The sequence below is a fragment of the Vulpes lagopus genome, chromosome 2, assembly GCF_018345385.1.
Source record: "Vulpes lagopus strain Blue_001 chromosome 2, ASM1834538v1, whole genome shotgun sequence".
Lineage (NCBI taxonomy): Eukaryota > Metazoa > Chordata > Mammalia > Carnivora > Canidae > Vulpes > Vulpes lagopus.
In genome coordinates, this window is record NC_054825.1 from 175258124 (window position 1) to 175280222 (window position 22099).

General features: G+C 51.7%; 1 protein-coding gene across 1 annotated transcript in view; it reads left to right on the forward strand.

The window, feature by feature from the left end:
- PEPD (peptidase D) overlaps positions 1-22099 on the forward strand; it is a 110854-nt gene that overhangs the window by 17534 nt on the left and 71221 nt on the right. The window contains exons 4-7 of the mRNA XM_041746015.1: positions 817-880; positions 7182-7229; positions 8653-8714; positions 17995-18039. Coding sequence (XP_041601949.1) covers positions 817-880; positions 7182-7229; positions 8653-8714; positions 17995-18039 — 219 coding nt within the window. The remainder of the gene's footprint in view (positions 1-816; positions 881-7181; positions 7230-8652; positions 8715-17994; positions 18040-22099) is intronic.

Genomic DNA, 22099 nt, shown 5'->3' on the forward strand with positions numbered 1-22099 from the left:
AGGCCTCTTTCAGATCTAACACTTGGTGACTAGAATACCGTGCGATCACAGGCAGGCTGGGGTATGTCCCCCCCACCCCGTGCTGATGTGGTGCCCAGGCGTGGGATGGCGCAGGATGGCGTGTGTGCGTCATTAGACTTGGCTTGTGACATCTTCCCCCACTGTGGCTAGTGCTCCACCTCATGTGAGGTCACCAGCGGTGACACCAGCAGTGACATCAGCCCCTTCACTGACCAGGAGGCTGGGACTGGGGTGGTGCTTGCTGGACTGCACCCATGACCGGGAGCCCTTCAGGAGGTGGCCCAGCCTCCTCCTCTCTTTGTCTCTGTCTTCTCCTGGCTGATTTTTCAGGGATGATGAGTAAGCTTGAATGTTTCTCATCATGGTGAGTAATAGTGATATTGACTTCTTCAAAATGTTAATTTTAAAACTTTCCTCTAAAGAGGCTCCATGGGGGAGCTCCCGGGAGGCAGCTTATTTCATGCCCCAGAGGGTACACTGGCTGGCTGCCTGGTGGGCTCTCACGGGTGGTGGAGGGGGGTTTGGTCTGCAGATGCTTGCTGCGGGTGGCCAGGGTCACCGGGCTCCAAGGGCGAGCAGAGGTCAGCAGGGGGAGGTCAGGGGAGGCAGGTGCGGCTCAGCGTTCGCTCTGTGGCCCGGCACGCTTTGCTGCCCGAGTCTGTGCTGCGTGCACCTGCTCTGTGCCGGGGCAGGGATGGGCCTGGGGCTTTATGGTCTGGGCTCGGGGGCGGGAAGGCAGCCTGTGCCAAGTGTGGCCAAACCCTGACCCTGGCGTTCCTTGTGCTTCCCTTTAAGGATCCACTCCAAGGAGTACTTCAAGGAGAAGTATGCCGTGGATGACGTCCAGTATACAGACGAGGTCAGTAGCGGCCGACTCCTCTCTGAGCAGTTGAGGGCTTCCATCACGCCTCTGTGCTCGCACCCCCTTCCTCTCACTGCCATAGCCTGGCTGCGCCCCCCGTCTCAGTGGCTGGAGGCCTCTGGTACGTGGGTTGTGGCTGCTGAGCTTCCTGGAGGGAGGACGTCTCCGGGAGATCTCATCTACATGCCCCCCAGGCTCAGCCCGGGCCTTCACAGGTTGGGAGGTCGTCCCCACAGCCACTGCTGGCCACAGATGCCGCTGCCAGAAGAGCCCCAGACTTGGAGAGGCCTGTGCGGTGGGGTACAGTTGCAGGTCCCCTGGCTTTAATCTACTTGCCAGCCTGGTTGCCCAGCAGTGCCATGTGTCCTGGGTAGGTGAATGGCTCTCCTTCTGGGGCTTGGCATTCGAATCCAGGCAGTCACAGGGGCTGCCTCTGACTTCCACTGCTGATGGGACAGGGTTAGGGCAGAGGTGAGAGCACAGCCGTGCAGTCCCACGCTCTGCTTGGACCAGTACTGCAGCCACTGCCAGGCACACAGGGAGGCCTCTCTGCTCCATCCCCGGGCGCTGTTACAGCAGCCACGCTGCGTGCAGGCCAGGGCTGTGTAGAACATTGACACCAAGAGGTCAGTGCCTGCTGCTCGAAGTCCACCCTCAGCCTGGCAGAACCAGCTGGATGGGGCCCGAGAGCGCACATGGACGTACTACTTAAGCGCTGGGGATCGGTGTGGAAGCAGCTGAGGAGCTGGAGACCAAGCAGCTACCCCTTCCCCTGGGTAGGACACAGGCTGTGTTAAGGAATGACAGCACTGGGTAGGAGGCAGGTTCGAGGGGATCCTGGCCAGGCCCACGGCACAGTGGGGAAGCCAAGAGTCTCAGCCCTGGGACAGAGCAGCTGCTCAGCCTCAGCTGCTCGGGGATGCCCAGCCCCAGGGCAGGCCAGCGTTGGTACTGTCCCATACACAGGCCCAGCCCTGCGCCAGTTCTGCTGCCCTAGAGTGCTGCACCCATGCCTCTGTCTGTATCCTATCCGTGCCCCAAGGCCTGTGCCAGCCCACTGCATCCCTGCTGACGCTGGGCCACACTGGCGCCCCTCCCACCCTGGCTCTTGGGAGCTGCAGCAGATGTGCTGGGTGCTCTGTGTCTTGCCTTTCGCTGCTTTGTATTTGTCTCCAAGGCCCAGTTCTTTCCCCCCGACGTTACTGCCCCATTCTGCCTGCCTGGCTCCAGGGGAGTGTGGGCATCAGAGCTGGTTGAGGCCCAGGGCTGAGCTTGGCAGCCGGGACGCGGTCTGCTGCAGAAGGTGACTGTGGCAGGGCGGCGCCTCGTCAGGAGGGCCTCAGTGGAGGAGAGCGGCTTGCATCCACAAGGCCGTGGGCGCCTGGGTCTGGAGCACCTTCCAGGCTGGGTTGTGGAGGGAGGGGGCTTTGGATGGATCTTTCTTTTTTGTCCTGGGATTTTGATACCAAGTTTCTGGGGGGTGACTCATAGCATCTAAAGAGTCTGTTAATACTCACGTGACCTGTCATAGTGCTCTGTCTGGGGATAGGATCTCAGCCGGAACATTTATTTGCGTGCCCCGATGAGGTCATCTGTCGCTTACCTTGTATCTCTTGAGTATCAGTGAGTGAGGGGCCTGCCCCATCCTTAGTTCTGATTCTGTTTCCTGACCCTCTCTTTTGGCAAGTGTATCCCTCCTGCCTCCCTAAGCTGCATTTTAACATTATTGCCCTTGGGACCTGGGCCTTCCCAGAAACTTGGAGGGGGAGGGGGCAGCCTGGGGCTCAGCCCACCGAGTCAGGGCGCCTCTGTGCTGCAGCCTCCCCAGCCATAGCCTGACATTGTTGCTTTCATGTCTAGAGGAACCTCAACTCCATTCATCCTGTGATTTCTGGGGAGAAGGAGGAGAACTGGCCTCCGGATGAGGAGAAGCAGGTCTGGAGTGTCGGGCCAGGAAAGCCTGTAGCGATAGCGTAGAATCACAGTGAGCTGCACACTCTCAGCTTGTGTTTACGAAGCAGAAACTTAAATGAAGTGTTCAGAGGAGTTCAGAGGAGTTCAGAGGACAGGATCTTGGGTCCGGGCTGTCTGCTGTGTTCCGTCATCATTACTGTCATCATTAATCAGTTTTGTCATGACTGTACTGCTCTGGTCCTTACTGGAGACGAGGGCTCGTTGACAGCTGGTCAGGTGCCTCACCCTGGGTTGGCATCTGTGGGTTCCAGAACCATTGCTACGATCCCCTCATCCCTTGTGCCCTGTCCCATGGTGGGCTACAGCTCCCGTCCCACTGCAGATGAGGCCAAGGCCGAGGTGAACGGCCTCACCGGCAGCCCCCCAGATGGGGAGCAGCAGAGGTAGGGGGCAGCCCTAGGACCTTGGGACCCCAGAGGCCCTCCACTTCTGCAGTTGCCCTGTCAGACATAGGGGCTGACACAGACTCCCAAGTTGTCTTTGGTTTTCTGTGGTTCGAAATGGAGCCCGACACTATAAACTGCTGCATTGAGATACCTGTGCTGGGAGGCCTTTGAGGTGCCCGGGGCCTGTTCCATCAGGGACAGTGACAGGAAGCCCTTTACATCGGGAAAAGGCTCCCCAGGCCACTTTTCTGGACTTCGGGCAGCCTTGGCCATCCGTGACAAATCACAGATGGGAGGCAGCTCACACTTCTCTTTTCTGAAAGAAGGCAGGAAGCCGCGCACCCCAGGTCATGGCTGGTCACTTGCTGTCGTGTATAAAATGCAGGTGTCTGATATAGTGAACATGGCTGTCCAGTTCCTCTCATCCCCAGAGATGACCCAGATTTTAATTATTTATAAGGTAGAGCAAATGGTGGTTCCCCCGAGAAAGGGGTGCTCAGGACAACCTTGAGACGTGCTTCAAGGCATCACACTCAAGTACAGTGCCAAGGCTGATCTTCATAAAGCGGGTTGGGGGGGTGGGTGCTGGCAGGGTGGAGGGCACATTTTGTGCATTTGCTCTCCTTTACACACCGGGCAGATGCAGGGAGGTGCCGGGGTCAGTGGCTCGGATGCAGGCAGGATGAGTGTAAAAGAAGTATTGTGGCAGCACATTGATGGATGCCGCCGGCCTCTCCGCCTCGGCGTGGGGAGGTGTGTGGGGTGTGGCGGGACGTCTGAGGGGACAGCTGCTACGTGGGACTGCTGGTCCAGAGTTGCTGGAAACTCCAGTTGTTCAAGAGCAGCTGCAAATCCATGTTGTTTGTGATCTTTCTTGTGGTTAAACTTTTGAAATAAGTTCAGGTTTTCAGCCACATTACCAGCTACCAAGTTGTACCCTTGTTTCCGACTGCCATGAAAAACAGCTCATTTTTAAAGATTTACTTATTCACTTTGGAGAGAGAGAGAGAGAGAGAGAGAGCACACGTGTGGAGAGAGGATCTTAAGCAAAATCCACACTGAGGGTGCAGCCTGACTGATATGGGGCTCAGTCTCATGACCCTGAGATGGTGACCTGAGCTGAAACCAAGAGTCAGATGCTTAACCAACTGTGCCACCGAGGCACCCCAGAATAGTTCCTTTATAAAAGCTTGGGTGTTTGCAGGGTGAAGCCCAGCTCCCTAGGGCAGTGCAGGCTTTCTTACAGCACTGATAAAGGACCGCCCTGCCCCTTTCTCGGGCCCATCACCCACCTGCAGGCCTGGTTGGGGCCCTGGGCATGAGGCTGCACGAGGGGTCCACGGGGAGCCTCTGATTGTCCCCAAGGGAGGGGGCTTGTGCACCAGGCTCTGACAAATTCCGTGTGTGCCATCCGCCTCAACCTGCCAGAGAGGCCCGGCTGCCCGGGAAATTGATGCAGGCTCTGGGATGCAGCACGTCAGGGGCATTTAACAGCACTGGTTTGTGAAAGCTGAGGGGTCCCCAATGGCCACCGCTCTGTGGCAGTGAGGCCCCATGTTGACAGAGCCGTGCCGTCCTGTGTGCTGGAGCTGCATGTTGAGCTGGTGACACACAGGCGCATCCCGTCTCCTTTATTTCTGAGGCATGGAATGAGGGTGTGCTAATGAGGAGGTAGTGCTGGTGGGTCTCTCTGTGGAAGGGCGGATGGAGCTGCCAGGCTGGGGGAGGTTTTGCAACTGCAGAGGTAACCAGGGCCCACTCAGGCCGTCGTGATCAATCAGAGACGCTGCCCAGCCCGCTCTGTGTCGGGTCTCGATCCGCCTGTACATTAGGCAGCAAGGAGAGGCCTGCTTTCTCCACGATTCCTAACCAGCGAGTCCTGAGCCGCTGCCGAGAGAAAACCCATCAGACCACACGTTTGTTATCTGGCTTCCCTCTGCCAAGGACAGTAGGGCATACAATCCCCGAGTGCCTCCCTGCTCTCTGGTCCCGCCACCGTAATTGACGGAGTCGTTCTGTGCTGATGAGTGTAGACCTGCCTCATCGAGGGGACAGCACACCCAGGGGCCTGCCACGCACGGCTCTTGTTCCTTTTAATGAGTGCCCTGCCCCCCCTCTGGGAGGGCCTGCAGGAGTGGCAGGGATTCAGCTGAGCCGTCAGTGTGTGCAGCACAGAGGGGGTTGGGGGGCGGGCTTCAGTCATCCTCAGAGCAGTTCCCGAGTCAGAGCAGAGGGTCCAGGGAGGTGGAGCCTCGTGTGCCATGAGGGCACGGCGGTTGGCACACGTCTGGAGAGTCGTCTGGCCACAAGCATCAAAAACCTCAAAGAAACGTGGCTCTTCACCTAGCAGTGTCTCTGGCTCTCTCTCTCTCTTTTTAAAGGAGATAATTTTTTTTTAAAGGAGATAATTTTTTAAAGGAATTTATGTTAAGGAAATAACCTTGTACGTAAAAGTGTTCATCAGGGCATCACTTACAGTAGTTAATCACGAGAAACGATCTAAATAGCCAGTGGAGGAATGAATGAATGAACTGTGCCATTTCCATTACGAGGCTGTCATGCAGCCAGATGTTCAACTCTGGCCTCTGCTCTTTTTTCAACTGTGAACCTGGACAAACGATCGAACCCATAAGCTTTCTCATTTCTGAAATCTGGACACGTGTAGCCTCAACCTCATGGGTGGTTAAATGAGATGACGCCTGGAGTGACCAGCACGGGCCATAGTCAGGGGCTGTGGGGCGTTTACCCTCCCCGGCAGTAGTGACTGGTAAAAATCACACGGTCGGAGAACAGTTCATCTCAGGAAATAAGTGAAGTGGGTAACTTCCCATGATCCAAATGTCGTTACAGATCTCTGTTCTCACGTGCAGAGATAAAAAGTCTCTGGGGACGGGATTGTAGGTGTATTTTATCTTCTTACGGGTTTCAGTATATTCTGGGTTTTCTCGGGGAGCCTCTCAGTATTAAAAAACATGTATATACATATGTCAAAACTTATCAAAATGTGCACTTTAAACATGTGCATTGTAGAGTGTGTCAGTGAGAGCTCAGTAAAGCTGTTAAAACAACACACAACAGATCCTTCTCACGCTCGCCCTGTGTCGGGGCGCAGAGGACTGTCAGGTGGGGTGGGGGAGCTCAGACAGGAGGGCTTTGGGAACCAAGACGCAGGGCTGACTGAGGAGCGGGGGCCCGGAGAGGCAGAGGGTGCTCCCACCACGGTGCTTGGCACTCCTGGGTACAGATATCCCGGCTAATGCAGCGCGGTGGGCACTTGGCCAGGGGAATGGGGCAGGGGACGAGACGAGGGAGTGAACGAACCTGTCGGGGGAGGGAGGGCGGAGGGCCTCACTTCTGAGTCCCGTTGATGAGGCAGGGGCAAGACCCCGAGCAGAGGTGTGGAGAGATGAGGTGGCATGGCACGCTCATTCATGGGGTTGGGATAGGAAGCAGCCAGCAAGCAGGCACACGAGGCCTGAGTGGGTCAAACTGCAGGAGGGATGGGGCGGGGGACAGAGGGTGGGATTGGGACAAGCTTCCTCCCCACAGTCTAGGAGATGAGTGGGGGCAGGGAGGAAGGTGTCTGCCCTGGGATAGGAGGCTGTTGGGGTCAGTGCCTAAGAGGTAGTAGGAACAGGTCTTTCAGGAGGGACTGGCGGGTGGACAGAGGTGCTCGCCTTGGTGGGAGGTGGGCATGTGGGAAGGTGTGCCAGGTTTAGGTGTGAGTCCCTGTCTGCCGCTTGATAGCCATGTGGCCTTCAGAAGTCCTTTGGCGTCCGTGAGCCTCAGTCTCCTCATCTGCAGGATGGAGACAACATCACTGTCTTAACAGTCGGCTCCATACATGTGAGCGGGCTTCGGAAGTCACGGTGGCGAATCATCCCCATCAGAAGTCTTTACGGTTGCTCTAAAGTGGATTTTTCTTTCTGACCTTTTAGATCGCCAGTGTCCTGACATCACAGAACCCCTCTGTCCTTCTCACTTTGGTAAGTGGCTGGTGTCCGGGGACCAGGCACCACAGGGAAGGGTTTTAGGGAACCATCTGCCCCCGCAGATTTGGAAACCAGAGGAGGAATGATGGTCAGTAACACGGAGCGACACCTCACTCGGGATGGCTGGGTACATCCAGGACCACATCTTCCATCCCCAGTGTCCCCAGGATCTGCTGTGTCCTGCCAGAAGGCCTCCACGGACAAGATACCACACCTGCTCCAAGGGTTAAAACCCGGCTGGAGGAGGCATTTGTGTCAGGCCGAGCTCATGGACTTTGTGGATGTAGAAGATCAATGAGCTTCCACCCTGTGTCTCCTCCATCGTTAATAGAGTTTTAAAAGCACACCCGTGGTTTCTGCCCGTGAGGTCACCAGGCTGCTTTGCTTCAGATTTAGAATTGGGTGCACTGAATGACCGGGGGGGCCTGCCACAGCCTGGGGGCGGGGTGGGGTGCACGGTGGACCCCTTACATAGGGCCGTGGGGGCACTCGGGCTGCTGTGAAATAGCTCGGAGAAGCAGCCTGCTTTCCTGCTTTCTCTTGACCTTGGGGAGTTTCAGATATGGAGAGTGTACAACCCTTCTTCCCTCCCAAAGTGACCTTTCTCTCCCTCATTCATCGATTCTTTTTAAGAGATCGTTCTTGGTGTTTTTTTTTTTTTTTTTTTTAAGCGCTTCACATGGTCTCTTTTTTCCGCTCTGCTGTTCTGATGGCTGAGCAGGAAGATTAGGTGAGATGATTGTGGGCAGAGATGGCCCAGTGTGTTTTCTTTGAGGGCCAGTCTTAAACATTGGCTTGCCATTCTTGAGGAAGAAGGGCCGTTTAAAACACCTTGCCTCTCCGGGGATGGCACGCTCTTCTCTGAGTCTCTTGTTTTGTCTCCTCTCCTTGGAGAGGACTTGGCGTCTCCTCCCAGTTGGGGGAGGAGAGCAATATACCACACAGCTCCCTGGTGTCACCGGAAGCACCCATCATGCCTGAGTTGGGTTCTACCCACATCTCTGGGGGCGCTGGATTTGACCGTGCATTTTTGGATCTTGTCAGAGGGTAGGGTGTGCACACTTGTGTGCCTGAGGGAGGTGGGGCCAGCCTAGGAGAGAGATTGGTCTATGCCTGCACAGCCTGAGCTGGTTTCAGCAGGGCGGTCTGATGGAGGAGGCTCTCAGGCACCTGGGATACTATTTGTGTGGCCCCCATCCTCCCTGTTCAAGCTGAGGCAGAGGAGGGACAGTTTGCCTTTGTGCAGGGGGGAGGGCAGAGTTGGCTGGGGGTTGCCTGAAAGGCAGGAAGGGATGGGCAGGGGTGGGGGCTCCAGGTTCTTCCCCAGTCTGAGGCTGGATGGAGGAGGCAGGTCCACCCTCCAAGAGGTGGCAGGGACCCCGCAGGGCGGGCCCCCACACTCCCTCTGTCTCTGCAGCGTGGTGTCAACACGGACAGTGGCAGTGTCTGTAGGGAAGCCTCCTTCGAAGGCATTAGCAGGTGAGTCCCGGGGCCCCCAAAATGGTCTCCATCCTCCCCCGGTCACCTCTTCACCAGCAGGCCTTGCCCCATCTACAAGCCAGACACAAAACACGTGGGCAGGAGACTGCTAAGGAGTAGGATTGGGAATTTTGAGAAAATGTTTAGAAAAATAATTTGCCAAAAATTCCACTTCTCTGTCGAGCTCCATAATGCAAGTGCAGACCTGCCCAGGTTCGGGAGCACATGTGGGGGGGGTGGCGGGCAGCCCTCCCTCCAGAGCCGTATGCTCAGCACTGTGGTCTTTGCTCTTCTCAGCCTCTCCCTTCAGTCCTGGCTGCTAACGTCTCCCCGCCTGAGTCCTCTGTTGTCCCAGTCTCAGAGAGGGACCCCCCTGCCCTGCCCTCGCTCCCCTCGTTGAGCTCCAGGCTGATCCCCCAAACCCTTCTCCCCCTTTCTGGGCCTCCCTGGACAGAAAGGCAGATGTGGGGCCGAGGTGGGGCCCCGTGCCCCCCGTATTCCCCCTTACACCGAGGCCCCTAGAGCGTGCTCTCTGCAGCCGTGCTGTGTCCCTGGGATGGCTGGTGACTGGCATGTGGTGGTGGTGGGGGTGATCTGTGGGGCCCCAGGCTGCAGCAGAGGAGCCCTTGAGAGGAGGCATCTGCTCCTCCAGGCCGCTGAGCGTGGATGGCCCCCAGCCCTCCTCCTGGGCCTCTCTCCCCAGCTCCCCCCTCCCCCACTGCACTTCGCACCGCTCCACTGTGTCCTGTCATCCTTTGCTGGACCTGGGCGGTGACAGGAAGCGCCTTATAATTATGTATGAGCTGGAGCCACAGGGAGTTTGTGCGTCTGTGTGATGTAGGGGTGATTAGGAAGGATTATGAGCTCATAAATATGTATCACTCCCCCAACGGTAAGAGCGGTGGGGTGGGGGCGAGTATCAGGTTTGCTTCTCATTGCTCAAATCCCTGCATCCTCTTGGGAATTTCCCCACAGTGGCCACGTGCTTGCTCGTTGGAGTGGTGGCCACGGCTGCTGTCCCCCCCCCCCCCCCCCCCCCACCAGGGCCCGGCGCGCTGTAGCCTGTCCTGGGCCCGGCCTCCCTGCTCTCCCAGCACTGCCCGGTGCTCCCTTGCTCATCTGCCTTGACCAGCACCAGCATCCGCATTCCCATGGGCTGGCCCCTCCGAGGCCGGGTCTCTGCCTTGGGGGCCGGCCCTGCGTGGGAGGACGGAGCCCTCGTGGCCGCCTCACTGACTGGTGCTTTGACCTTAACGGAGCTTGCCGTCAGAGCCTTAGCTCACCCAGGCATAGCGTGCTGTTGCTCGGGCTTGCCCCGGGGGCACAATGGGCTCCTGCTCTCCCCCGGAGCCGGCACGGAGCTGGTGCTCAGTGAGCAGTTGTTCACAAGCACATCCCTGTCGAGCCCTGTTGGCCCTCAGCCTCAGTCTCCCCATCTGTGCAGTGGGCCAGGTGGGCTTCGGGATCACTGATTCTAAGGCTCTCAGTGCCAGTGAGTTGTGGGTTCTTTGCCTGCCCCCCTGCAGAGGTTTCTGGTGCCAAGAGTGCCTCCCCAGCACCCCAGGAGCAGGTCTGGCGGGTGGTGTGGCAGGTATGGGAGGGAGCTCTGGATTGTGGCCCCTGAGAGCAGATTTTCCTGGACCTCACAGTCAGTGGGCAGTGGAAGCTGAGGCCTCTTCCCTAGGAGGAGTCCTGCTGTGAACGTGGCCTCTCCCTTCAGTATGCAGACCTCAGGCTCCGTCCCCTGTTGCTCCGTGGGACCCCCCAGCCCCTGCCAAGAGCCCCCAGGAGCCTGCGCTCTGCCAAACCAACCTCCACCCCACCCCGTCGGTGTTCGGCAGCTTTCTTGGAGAGCCAGGGACTGCCTGAACTTTGCTCGTTTTCCCTAGGCACGGGCTGGGCCCTCCCCAGTCTGTAGTCCAGTCCAGATGGGGCTGACCAGGTGGGGTACTCCCCAGCCTTGAGGGAGCCCCCCCCCCATGTTTCCATATCCCTGTGTCTTGGCTGATAGATTGCTGGTGAGAGCCCCCCGACGTGCCTCTCTGCTTTACAGTCCTCTGGCCTGCCTGGGCTCCTCCCTCCCTCCCCACTGGGGCCCCTGTCGAGCAGCTCGGCCCTCCAGGGTTGCTCTGTTGGGTAGGAGTCTGTGCTGGGTGCCCCTACCCTGCATGCCGGGGGTAGGAACTGGGGCCCCAGCATCCACCTCCAGCAGTCCGCCAGCGTCTTCCCAGTGGACGCCGTGTTCCCCGGGCTCTGGGTGCAGCTCGGTGCCCTGCCTCCCACTCCCCCTGGCTGCCGGCACCTTGACTCTGTCCCCTCGTGGCTTCTGCCATCGTCCTTGAGGGCAGCTGCAGCTCCGCCACCACGTTCCCCTGCCTGCCGCGTCCCCAGCTGTTCACTGGGGATAACAATAGCCTGTTTCCTAAGCAAGGTGAGTCTTGCTCTTGTCCTACTTTCCATCAGTTTCTATCACCGGTTGCTTCTCACTGCCCTAATAAAACATCTTATTCCTGGAAATTTTGGTTTTGACCCTTTTGAACTTCTCTGAAATACCACACAGGTTGGATTTCTTCCTCACCTGCTGTTGCAGAAGTTCAGGTTTGGCCTCTAGGTTGATGTTGATGGGCCTCCCAGCCCACCTTTATCTGTTGGCCTGGGGGGAGGAAAGAGCTTATGGTAGAACAGGGGCCTCACCTGTCCACCCAGTCCAGACCCCTGGGCACTGGTCCGGTGGGGGGCAGTCGGCCTGTGACCCTCTCTCCAAATGTGGCTCTTCAGGGTTGGCCGCCTCTGGGTCTGTGACCCTGGTGGGGCTGTGGGTTTGGTTCTGGGAGACCTTAGACCTCTCTCAGCCTTCTCAGGTCAGGGGCAGGCCGCTTGGTGCCCACAGCAGGGAGTGTGTCTGGTCTCGCAGTGTTGGGGATGGTGGAGAACCAGGAGCAGAGGACACAGGAAGACAGGGGCGTCGTGGGGGTGGTGGACATGCACTGGGATCTCCCTGTGGCCAGGAGCCCTCAGGGTCACCAGGAAGGGTGTCTGTGTCCTCCCTGGGATGACGGAAGCAGGCAGGGACAGTCTGCTGGGCTTTGTGCTGAGTTTGGGCTCTGGCCCAGGCCACAGCTCCGTGTGTGGCCACACTGGGCCAGGGCTAGCTCCCACAGAAGGTATGGAAGGATCATACACCCCATGGGCTCTGGCTGGAGAGTGGGGTCAGGTGCTCCTCGCCCGGTCCTGCCGAGGGCACGGCCAGGGCTGTTCTGTGGCCGAGGCTAGCGGGAGCTGAGGTGAAGAGGGTCGTGGTGCGGTGAGGAGGGTGTGGGGCTTCTCCCTGTGGGTGCCCCCCACGGCTGCCTGGAGGGTAGCCCCTGGTTCCTGTAGCCTGGGAGAGATGAATCCTTGCTAGCATCTGAGGAGGTAGGCTTGAGAGCAGATTTTCCTGAGACAGAGAGAGAGAGAGAGAGAGAGAGAGAGAGAGAGAGAGGCTGACCATGAAGGAAAAGATGATCTGTGGGGGCCAGGTGGCCCGTGGGGGTGCCTTCCTGGCATGAGACAGTTCCCCCCAAAGCAGGCAGACTCCCCAGGAGCCCTGGGCCAGGGCACTGAGTTACGGAGGGCTCAGCTTCGTGCTGTTGTCAGAGAGAAGTGTGGCCGATACTCTACGTCAGCTGGTTATTCAGGATAAGCATATTTCTTATCTCCTGGCATTTATTTAAATTGCCTTGCATATTTGAAGACAATTGGTTACAAATTAATTCCATTTAAATAAGCAGTTAAATATGAAATTGCTGAATTTGAGGGTTGCTAATGTAGGAATATTAATATTCAAAGATGTGAATTTTTAAACCCAGGAAATGGAGGGACTTTGTTAAAAGCTGATGATCACAACCAAACGCCAGTCTGTGGTGTGGGTGGGGACTTGGCCTCGTGGCTCCTGTTAAGTTGCTTATCGAGTTAATATTGGTTAACTTGGGCTTCGTATTATGGTCCGTGGAATCTCCATGAGGAGATAGGAACCCACCCCAGCCCTTAGGAGGGGTGGGCAGTGGGGGCCCCTCGCAGGGCCTGTTCTCCAGGAGACCTCACCTCCTTCCCGGGCTTAGAAACTGCAGGGAGAAGGCCAGGGGCTGGGGCAGGAGCGTTGGGGCCCATCCTATTTAATTTAGGTCACCCGGCCGCCAGGCCGAGCCCACCAGGGAATTGCCCTAAGCTTCCAGGACACCTACTTCCCACCCTCATAGGCACGGTGGGTTTGTTGTTGTTTTTACCCAATTGATACACGCTCGTCATAGAAAATGCTAACCAGCGCAGACGCAAAAGCAAGGAATATCCAGATCTCATCACCCCAAGTTAAGCCCCATCAACTCCGTGGGGAGTGTCTTTTGGACTCTTCTGTGTGTGTGTCTGGAATGTTTCTCTGAGTATTTCTGTATCTGCGTGCCCTTTCGTGCGAGTCTTTGTGTTTTAAGGGTGGACCTTTGTGTATTAGTCTAAGTGTATCGCTGTGTGGGTGTGTCGACATGTCTGTGTGTGTTGCGTGTACATCTGTGTGTGTGTGTGTGTCTGCGCCTCTTCCTACGGGCGTGCCTGCCTGTGCGTGTGTTCATCTTACCTGTGGTGTTTGCTCCTGTGTCTGTGTGCTGGGTCACTTTGCCGCTCACGTGTCCGGTAGGTGCATGTGTGTATGTGTACGTACATTTTGTAAAGTGAAATTTTACTGCCGTGTTTGCCTGCCGAGTAGATAGGCCATTGCTTTTCCTAACGTCAAAGTGACATTTGGGTAAATGGGAGGCAGAGTCTGCGCTGTCGTCCTGATATATGTCATCTGCTGCTCTGTTCTTGACTCTGAACCGTGCTGGCTGCCTGTGGTCTCTTTGATATTTCACAGGTAGGGCTTTGATTCTACAACATTTCAGGTGACTTTGAGTTAGTCTTATTTGTGTAGTTAGGAGTTCTGAAAGCTTTGGAGGTCTGGAATCCTCCCAGCCTGTTAATGCCCCCTTCCCACTTCTCTCCTCTGTCCTTCCTTCGTCAGTGGGCTCAGCCAGCAGTGGGGCTGCCAACTGCACAACCACGGCGTTAGATAAGTATTTTCAAACACTGGCAACAGGGCCATGGAGAGTCCCTGCTTGGTCACGAGTCACCATGCCCTGCATTTAATATCCTGACCTGAGATGGAGCAGGGCTCAGAATCCAGAGGATTGAAGGCTTGCCCCAGCTTCTCTGCCAAGGCCTATATTTTGTTTGTGTCGGGCCATGCTGTGCTTCCCCAGCTCTCTCAACACCAGCTTGAGCTCTGGGTCATACATGATGTGCCCCCAATCTGATCTTTTTGTCTCCTGGGGCCCCCTTTTCAATTATGGTTATCTTATTAAAGAACAACTTTTGGCTTTATAGATTTTTCTTTATTTTATGTTTGCCTTTTGTTTCATTGATTTCTGTGCTTTTTAATTCCCTTTAAATTTCTTTAGGTTTGTTCTTTCTCTAGCTTCTTGAGAGAGAAGAAAGGGACATTTTTGCGATGGGAGCTTAGATCATTGTTTTCAGTGTTCTTTTCCACAAAATAGATACGTTTAGAGCTATCAGTTTTCCTCTGGGCATTGTTTACCTGCATTTCATCAGTTCTGGTAGTTCATGCTTTTATTTTCTTATTTTGTTATTTGTTTTTTGAACGGGTCTTTGGAAGTGTATTGCTTAATTTCCAAATGAATTGGTATTTTACAATTTTCCTTCTATTACTGATTTCTAGTTTAATTCTACTGTAATCAGTGAGCATTTTCTGTATCTCAGTGCTTTGAAAATTGTTGAAACTTGCAGTGTACGATGACTATGATAAATGTTTCTTGTGTGCAGCATTGAACGAAAGTGGAGAGGAAGGACTTTGTTCCCCATCTTAGGGGAAAGCTTTTCATCTTTGACCATTAACTATGATGTAGGCTGTGTGTCTTTTGTAGATACCTTTATCAGGTTAAGGAAGTTCCTTTCTCTCCCCAGTTCATTGAGTGTTTTTATCATGAAAGGTGGTTGGATTTTGTAAGATACTTTTTCTACATCTTTGTGGTTTTGTTCTATATTCTGTTATTATAGTGTATTATATTGATTACTTTTGTCTATTGAAGTAATCTTACATTCCTGAGATAAATCCAACTGGATCATTATATGTTGATGGATTTTTTTTTTAATGGATTTTGTTAGTATTTTGTTGAAGATTTTTTCTTTGTGTGTGTGCGCCAACGTTCATAAGAGATTTCCATGTATAGTTTCTTGTGATGTCTTGGTTTTGGAATCAGGGTAATCCTGAGCTTGTAGAATGAGCTGAGAAGTGTTCCTTCCTCTTCTAGTTTTTAGTAAGAGTTAGTGAAGGATTGGTGTTAATTCGTTTTAAAACATTTGGTATTCATGATGAAGGCATTTGATCCAGGGCTTTTCTTTGTGAGAAGGTTTTGATTACTAATTCAGTCTCTTTACTTGTCATAGGTCTATTTGGATTTTTTTTCTTGTATCAGTTTTGGTAGTTTGTGTCTTTAAGAATTTGTCTTTTTCATCTTGGTTATCTAGTTATTGCCATATAGGTCATAATATTCTCTTATCATACTTTTAATTTTTTAAATCAGTAATAATATCCCCTCTAATATCATCTCTGGTCAGTAACTTGAGCCTTCTCCCTGTTTCTTGGTTAGTCTAAAACTATCAATTTTTCAATCTTTTCAAAGAACCAATTTTTATTTCATTGATTTTTCTCTACTGTTTTTCTGTTCTCTATTTCACTTATTTCTGCTCAAATCTTTGCTATTCTATTCCTTCTGCTTGCTTTGGGTTTAGTTTCCTTTTCTTTTTCTAGTTTTTTTAAAAAAGATTTTTATTCTATTTGTGAGAGAGATAGAGTATACACATATGTGGGGGGAGAGGGGCAGAGGGAGAGAGAGAGAGAGAGAGAATCCCGGCAGGCTCCACACTTAGTGCGGAGCCTGACGTATGGGGGCTCGATCTCAACCCTGAGATCATGAGCCGAAATCAAGAGTCTGTTGCTCAACTGAATGAGCCACCCAGGTGCTCCTTCTTTTTCTAGTTTCTTAAGATGGAAGAGTAGGTCATTGGTTTGAGATAACTTTCTTCCTTTTTAACATAGGTATTTTTAGCTTAATTTCCTTGTAAGCACCACTTTAGCTACATGCTGTAAGTTTTGGTATGTTGTATTTTTGTTTCCATTTGTCTCAGAGTATTTTCACTCTCCCTTGTGGTTCATTGACCTATTGGTTATGTAAGAGTATAAAATTTAATTTCCACAGATGAATTTTTCTTCTGTTACTGATTTCTAATTTCATTCCATTGTGCTTGGAGGACATACTCAATATGATGTCAGTCTTTTTAAGTTTATTGGGAGTAGTTATATGGCCTAATATATGATCTATTCTGGAGAATGTTCCATGCACACTTGAGAAAATGGGTATTCTCCTGTAGGGTGGAATAGTCTAGAGATGTCTATTAGGTCTAGTTGGTTTACAGTGTTGCTCAAGTCTCTTATTTCCTTGTCATCTTCCATCTAGTTTTTCCACCCGTTACTGGAAGCAGAGTATTGAAGTCTCCAGATATTGAATTATTTATGTCCCCTTCAGTTCTGTCAGTTTTTGATTTATATGTCTTCTGTCTTGTTGTTAGGTGCATATACGTTTATAATTATTATGTCCTCTTCATGAATTGATCCTTCTATTTGTATAGAATGTCCTTCTTTATCTTTAGCAAAATTTTTTGTCTTAAGCTTTGTTTTGTCTGATGTTAGTAGAGCTGTTCCAGTTCACTTTCAGTTTCTGTTTGTGTAATACATCTTTTCTCTTCCTTTCACTTGCAACCTCTTTGTGTCTTTGACTCTAAAGTGTGTCTTTTTAGAGCATTTCCTTGGATCATATTTCTTTTAATTCCTTCTGTGAATCCCTGCTTTTTAATTGGAGAATCGAATGAATTTACATCTAAAGTGATTACAGATAAGGAATGACTTCCTTCTGACATTTTGTTTAAAGCTTCTCTATGTCATATGTCAAATTTGTTCCTCAGCTTTTCCATTACGACTTTCTTTTGTATTTAATTGACTTTTTGTGGTACATGGTTTTTATTCCTTTCTTATCTCCTTTTCTATATGTTTTTAATTATTTTCTTAGTTGTTACCTGGGCGATTATGAATGACCTCTTAAACTTATGACTGCCTAGTTGGCATTAATGTTACCTTAATTTCAGTAGCATACAACAACCTTGTTTCTGTATAGTTGCATGTTGTCCCCTCCTTTGTGCTGTTACTGCATACAGATGGCATCTTCACATGTTCTGTGGGTCAGTACAAATTTACAATTATTGCTTTATGCAGTTGCCTCTTAGGTCAGAGAGGAGGAAAAAAAAGGAGTTACAAAAAAAATACATTTGTCCTGTCTCTGTACTTGCCTGTGTAATTACTTTTCTCAATGCCCCCCCCCCCCCCTTTTTTTGTCATGTGGTTTCAGGTTACTCTCATGTTCTTTCACTGAAGTCTGAGAGCTTCCTTTTAGGACTTGTGGTAGGATAAGTGTTCTAACAATGAACTCTTTGTTTTTGTTTATCTGGGACCGTTTTAATTTTTCTTTCATTATAGAATATTTCTTTCTAATCATAGCTTTGCTGGATATAGAATCTTGGTTGACACATCTTTTTTTTTTTTTTTTTTCATCCTACTGCCTTTTGGCCTTTATAGTTTCTGATAAGAAATCAACCATTTATCTTATTGAGAATTCCTTGTATGCCATGCTTTTTTTTTTTTTTTTTCTCTTACTGTTTTCAGGATTTTGGCTTTGTCTTTTGACAGATTATGATATGTCTGAATGTGGGTCTTTTGAAATTTATCCTTTTGGAGTTTATTGGGCTTTGTGGATGTGTAGATTAATGTTTTTCATTAAATTGGTGAAGTTTGGGGGCTTTCCCCACCAGATTCTTCTTTATCTTTCTCCTTTTTTTCTGGGACTCCTGTTGTGTATATGTTGGTATACTTGACAAAGGAGACTATGGCTGCTAGGTCTGCTTAGCAAGAGTAGAGGATGGTGTTTTGCAGCCAAGCAGCTTGTTCTCTAACCAACTGTGCTTAGACAACTTGGCCTGGCTGCAAGGCTGCTGGAGGAACTGAACAGCAGGCCTCCTATGGGCCAGAGGGTCATGAGGAGGGCTTGGGGCCCTCTCTTGGTATGTCTTGAAAGAGGTATTTCTGGCTGGGAGATGATAGACCATTGAACTAATAGGCTTGATTTTTTTTTTTCCTTTACAGGTTTAATGTCAACAACACCATTCTTCATCCAGAAATTGTGGAGTGGTGAGTATTGCCTGTGGCTACTTTGGCTGTTTATTGTGCTCCACTTAGGAAGCTGAGAGACCCTGCTGTTGCCACCTGCTCCATCTCAGAAAGCCCCTTAGACAAGATGGTCTCCCAAACAATGCTCGTCTCTTTTTTTTTTTATATGTGTCAGTTGGTCTGTTTTTCAGAAAAGGCATGAGTCACTTGAATGTCAATTAAATTTCTCTTATCTTTTCCTTTATTTAGAAGTCTTTAAAAAATCTTCTACTATAAATGAACCACACTTATATAGCTCAGAGTAGATAATGAAAAGAGTAAAAATAAACATCATACATAATCCTATTACCAGAAAGGTAAACATATTTTCCTCGTGTTGCGTCTGTGTCCTGACAAGTTGGCATCCTGTTGTATGTGTTCTTAGGTTGCCTGCTTCCCTCCCTTGCTGATACTGGCAGCTTGTGCATACCTGCAGCATAATTGGTTTCTGTTAGGTCACAGCAAGGCATCCCCTTCTCAGCTTGGGCATTATCTCTGTGGGCCCTGGGAGTGGCCCTCCAATTCTGATGTGCCACCAGTTTTCTTCCTAAGCTGTCAAGTTGCTCTTTGATAGCAATGAAATGTCTCTTGTTTGTTCTATATCTGCACTTACTCTGAATATAAAAGAGAAACAAAGCAGGGCCTTTGGCACGTCCTCACTTGAAATGGGGAGGTGTGTGGACTTTTCATGTCTGATGCTAAGACCATGTGGTCATGTTTCCCCATCTAGTAGGGAGATCTCGCTCCTCTAGCCTTGGAGTTTGGGAACCCTGTGAGAGGAAGCACAGTCAGGAAGGAGGAGAGGACGATCCAGGCCTCAGGCCCACTTGTTCATAGGCAGTCTGACAGGCAAGGGCTGGGTTGGCTGTGGTGTCAGCTTGGACTTTGTCTTAAGAGAAATGGGAACCATGGGAAACCTTTGAAGGATTTGAGGAGGAGAATGATAAGGTCATGTTTGCATTTTAAGCAGTCATTTTAGCCTGAGACTGGAGACTCGGTTGTAGGGCAAGAGAGGTAACAGGTTGCCAGTTAGGGGGCTGCCTGCTGCAGGGTCCAGGTGGCAGTGAAGGGTGATGTGACAGTTGAGAGTAGAGTGGTGATTAAGAGGAACACCCTGGGCAGAGCTGACTGTGACCTGAGTAAAGGGTGGAGTTGAAGGTGACTCCAATTTTTTGTCTTCCAACAGCTGGGTAGCATGCCACTGGGATGGGGAGGGCTGGCAAGAAAAAATGCTGTGGCAGATCAGGGACTTATTTGGGGCATGCTGAGATTGAGGCAGGCCAGAGGTGGAAATCCAAGTGCCGTCATAGGCATCAGTGCTGACCGTGGGAGCGCTGGAGGGCAGCCACATAGGGTCTGAGGATGGCGCCGGTGTCCTTTCAGCACACAGCCGCCTTTTCTTGTTTTTATAAAGTAACAGATGCCAGGCCCATCTGTAGCTCCCTGTTGACAGAAGAATAAATCCCAGATACTCAGGAATGGTCCCACACCCACTACGCCCCCGCCTGTGACATTCCCTCCTGGCCACTTACAGTTGGGTGTTCTGGAGACCATACTGGGTGGTACGCTTCAGCATCTCCCGAGGAATAAGTCATTAGTTTGTTACTTTGGAACAAGCATGCTTTAATTCTAGTGACATTTCCAAGGCTCTGAGGTGGATTCCACATTCAAAAGAATACTCCCCAACTTTATCAAAGCCAGCAGCAGAAAGGACTTATTTGGCATTTGATGGCAGTAGAACTATTTTAGAAATGTCACATTGTCCTTACTGCCTCAAGGGTGTGTTTTAATAGCGTGGGTGCTCACCTCTGTAGTGACTGCAGTCGTTCTCGAGTGAGATCCATGGTGGTCACGATCACTGCTCTAAGTGAAGGATGGGTTCTGGGTGGAATGGCAGGCTGGCCCCTCGTGTACGGAGAGCAGGTTTTCCCTGTCATGAAATTACAATTCACTGACACATTTTTGGCACCTGTGTCCTCAACGCTTTCATTACCCCCTCTGTCTAGACCCCATTAGAGTGGCTGCCTGGGGTGATAGAAAAATCCTCCACAGGCAAATCCAAACTCTAACCCCAGCCCGCCATCCTCACTTAATTGTTCTGAGCCTCAGTTTCATCTGCTAGTGGCGATGCAGTAATACCTAACTTGCGAAGAGTCACCAAGTGTCTTGGACCATTCAGGCTGCCGTAACAACTTACCATAGAGAGTGGCCCATAAACAACAGAAATGTATTTCTCACCATTCTAGAACCTGGGAAATCCAAGATTGAGGAGCTGGCCGTCTCAGTGTCTGGTGAAAACCTACTTTCTGGTCCTTAGATGTCTGTGTTCTCACAGCCTCCTCCCAAGGGCAAAAGAGACGGGAAGCTCTCTGGGGTCTCTTTTATAAGGGCACCAATCCCATCACGAGAGCTCTGCCCACATGACCTGTTCGCCTCCCAAGGCCCCTCCTGTGAATGCCAACACAGTGGAGGTTAGGTTTCAACATCTCAGTTTTGGAGGGTGACACATACTCAGCCTATAGCACTGAGCCTTGGATTCCTCACGTGCAAAGCAGAAGTGCTCTCCCTTGATGAATGATGGCTCAAGGCTTGAATGAAAGCAGAAGTCAATCAAGTGTTAACTCAGCTTAGTACAGTGTCTGTCACCTTTTGAGACATCTGTAAGATACGGTGCTAAACACTTGACATCCGTCCCCTTATTCAGAGAGGTATGCTGTTTCTGCCCTAAGCTAGGTGCTCTGATTATCCCCATTCTGCAGATGAGGAAGCTGAGGCACAGGGAGGGGATTTGCCCAAGAAAAAGCCAGGAGGATGGTTCCAGGGTCTTGAGTTGCTCCTTGTGTATCTGACGGGCACCCTGGAGCGGTGGGAGGGGGTCTTGGCTGAGTTTCAGCCGTGCCCTCCGGCCTCTCTTGGCCACGGAGACGAGGCATACTCAAGAGGGCCTGGCGTGGCTCTTGTGTGAGGCCAGCGTGTGGTGAGGTGGGGGCCGGGGGCCGAGCAGCTGAGCCGGCTCCAGCTCCATACCCCCTGCCACTCATGTGCCCCAGCTCCCAGTCAGTGCTGGGCTGGGGGGCTGGGGGCCTGGGATTCCTTCTGGCCTGATGGAGGCAAGGAGCAGCCCGTCGCGCTCCCCCCCCCCCCCCAGCACAGAGGATGCTTCCGTCCTCATTGCTGTTTTGGATATCCCTCATTTCCTTTCTGCGACTGCTTTATTGTTTCCCATCCTCTCAAGCAGTGCTTTTTGATTTCCGGTAAATTCCTCTATAATCGCACTCTCCCCCAGAAACAGGAGATCATAACCGATAATTTCTTTTCTCGTGCTGGGTATGGCAGTTCGAATGGGGAGGTCAAAAGTTGAACCTCAAGAGCAGGCGTCTCACTTCCATAATTTAGGCTGTGCTTCCACTCTCCTGTTCCACAGCTGATTAAATTGATCTGAAGTTAGGTTAGGAAATAAAGGGAGATACTTTTGTAGAGTCTTAATAGCTCAGCACCTTGGATTCCGGTTAAGTACCTCTGGAAGCGTCACAGGAGAGCAAGCGTGTCAGCAACCGCCCTGTGCCTTCTTGGGTTTTTAAGTGAGTCTGTGTTCAATTGAGTCACACGCCGATTTTAGAACTGTTAATTACCCAGAGCGAAGGTGCCCTGCGTGTATTAATCACGCAGTGGAATAACACATCTGTTTCTACTTCCCTGCCTTTGTGTGCACGGGAGACGGTGAGGTGTGGATGGTTCCGGGGCAGGAGCGTGGCAGGATCCTGCATCCTGGGTTAACGTGTCCCAAATTAGAAAAGATACGTGGATGATGACCTAGATTCTTGGTGGGTGTGTATGTGTGTGTGTGAGAAAAGTATTCCAGTTGGGTTGCTGTCTTTGTCTCCTGAGGAATAGATGTTTAACCCCACGTCAACAAGAAAGCCAGGTAGACAGGGGGTGTCTGAGGGCACGGTGAGGCCTTGAATGACCGTGCGCCAGGAGGTAGGAGGTGGGGTGTGGGCACCTCAGACAGAGAGGAAGACAGGGCACAGCGAGGTGGACC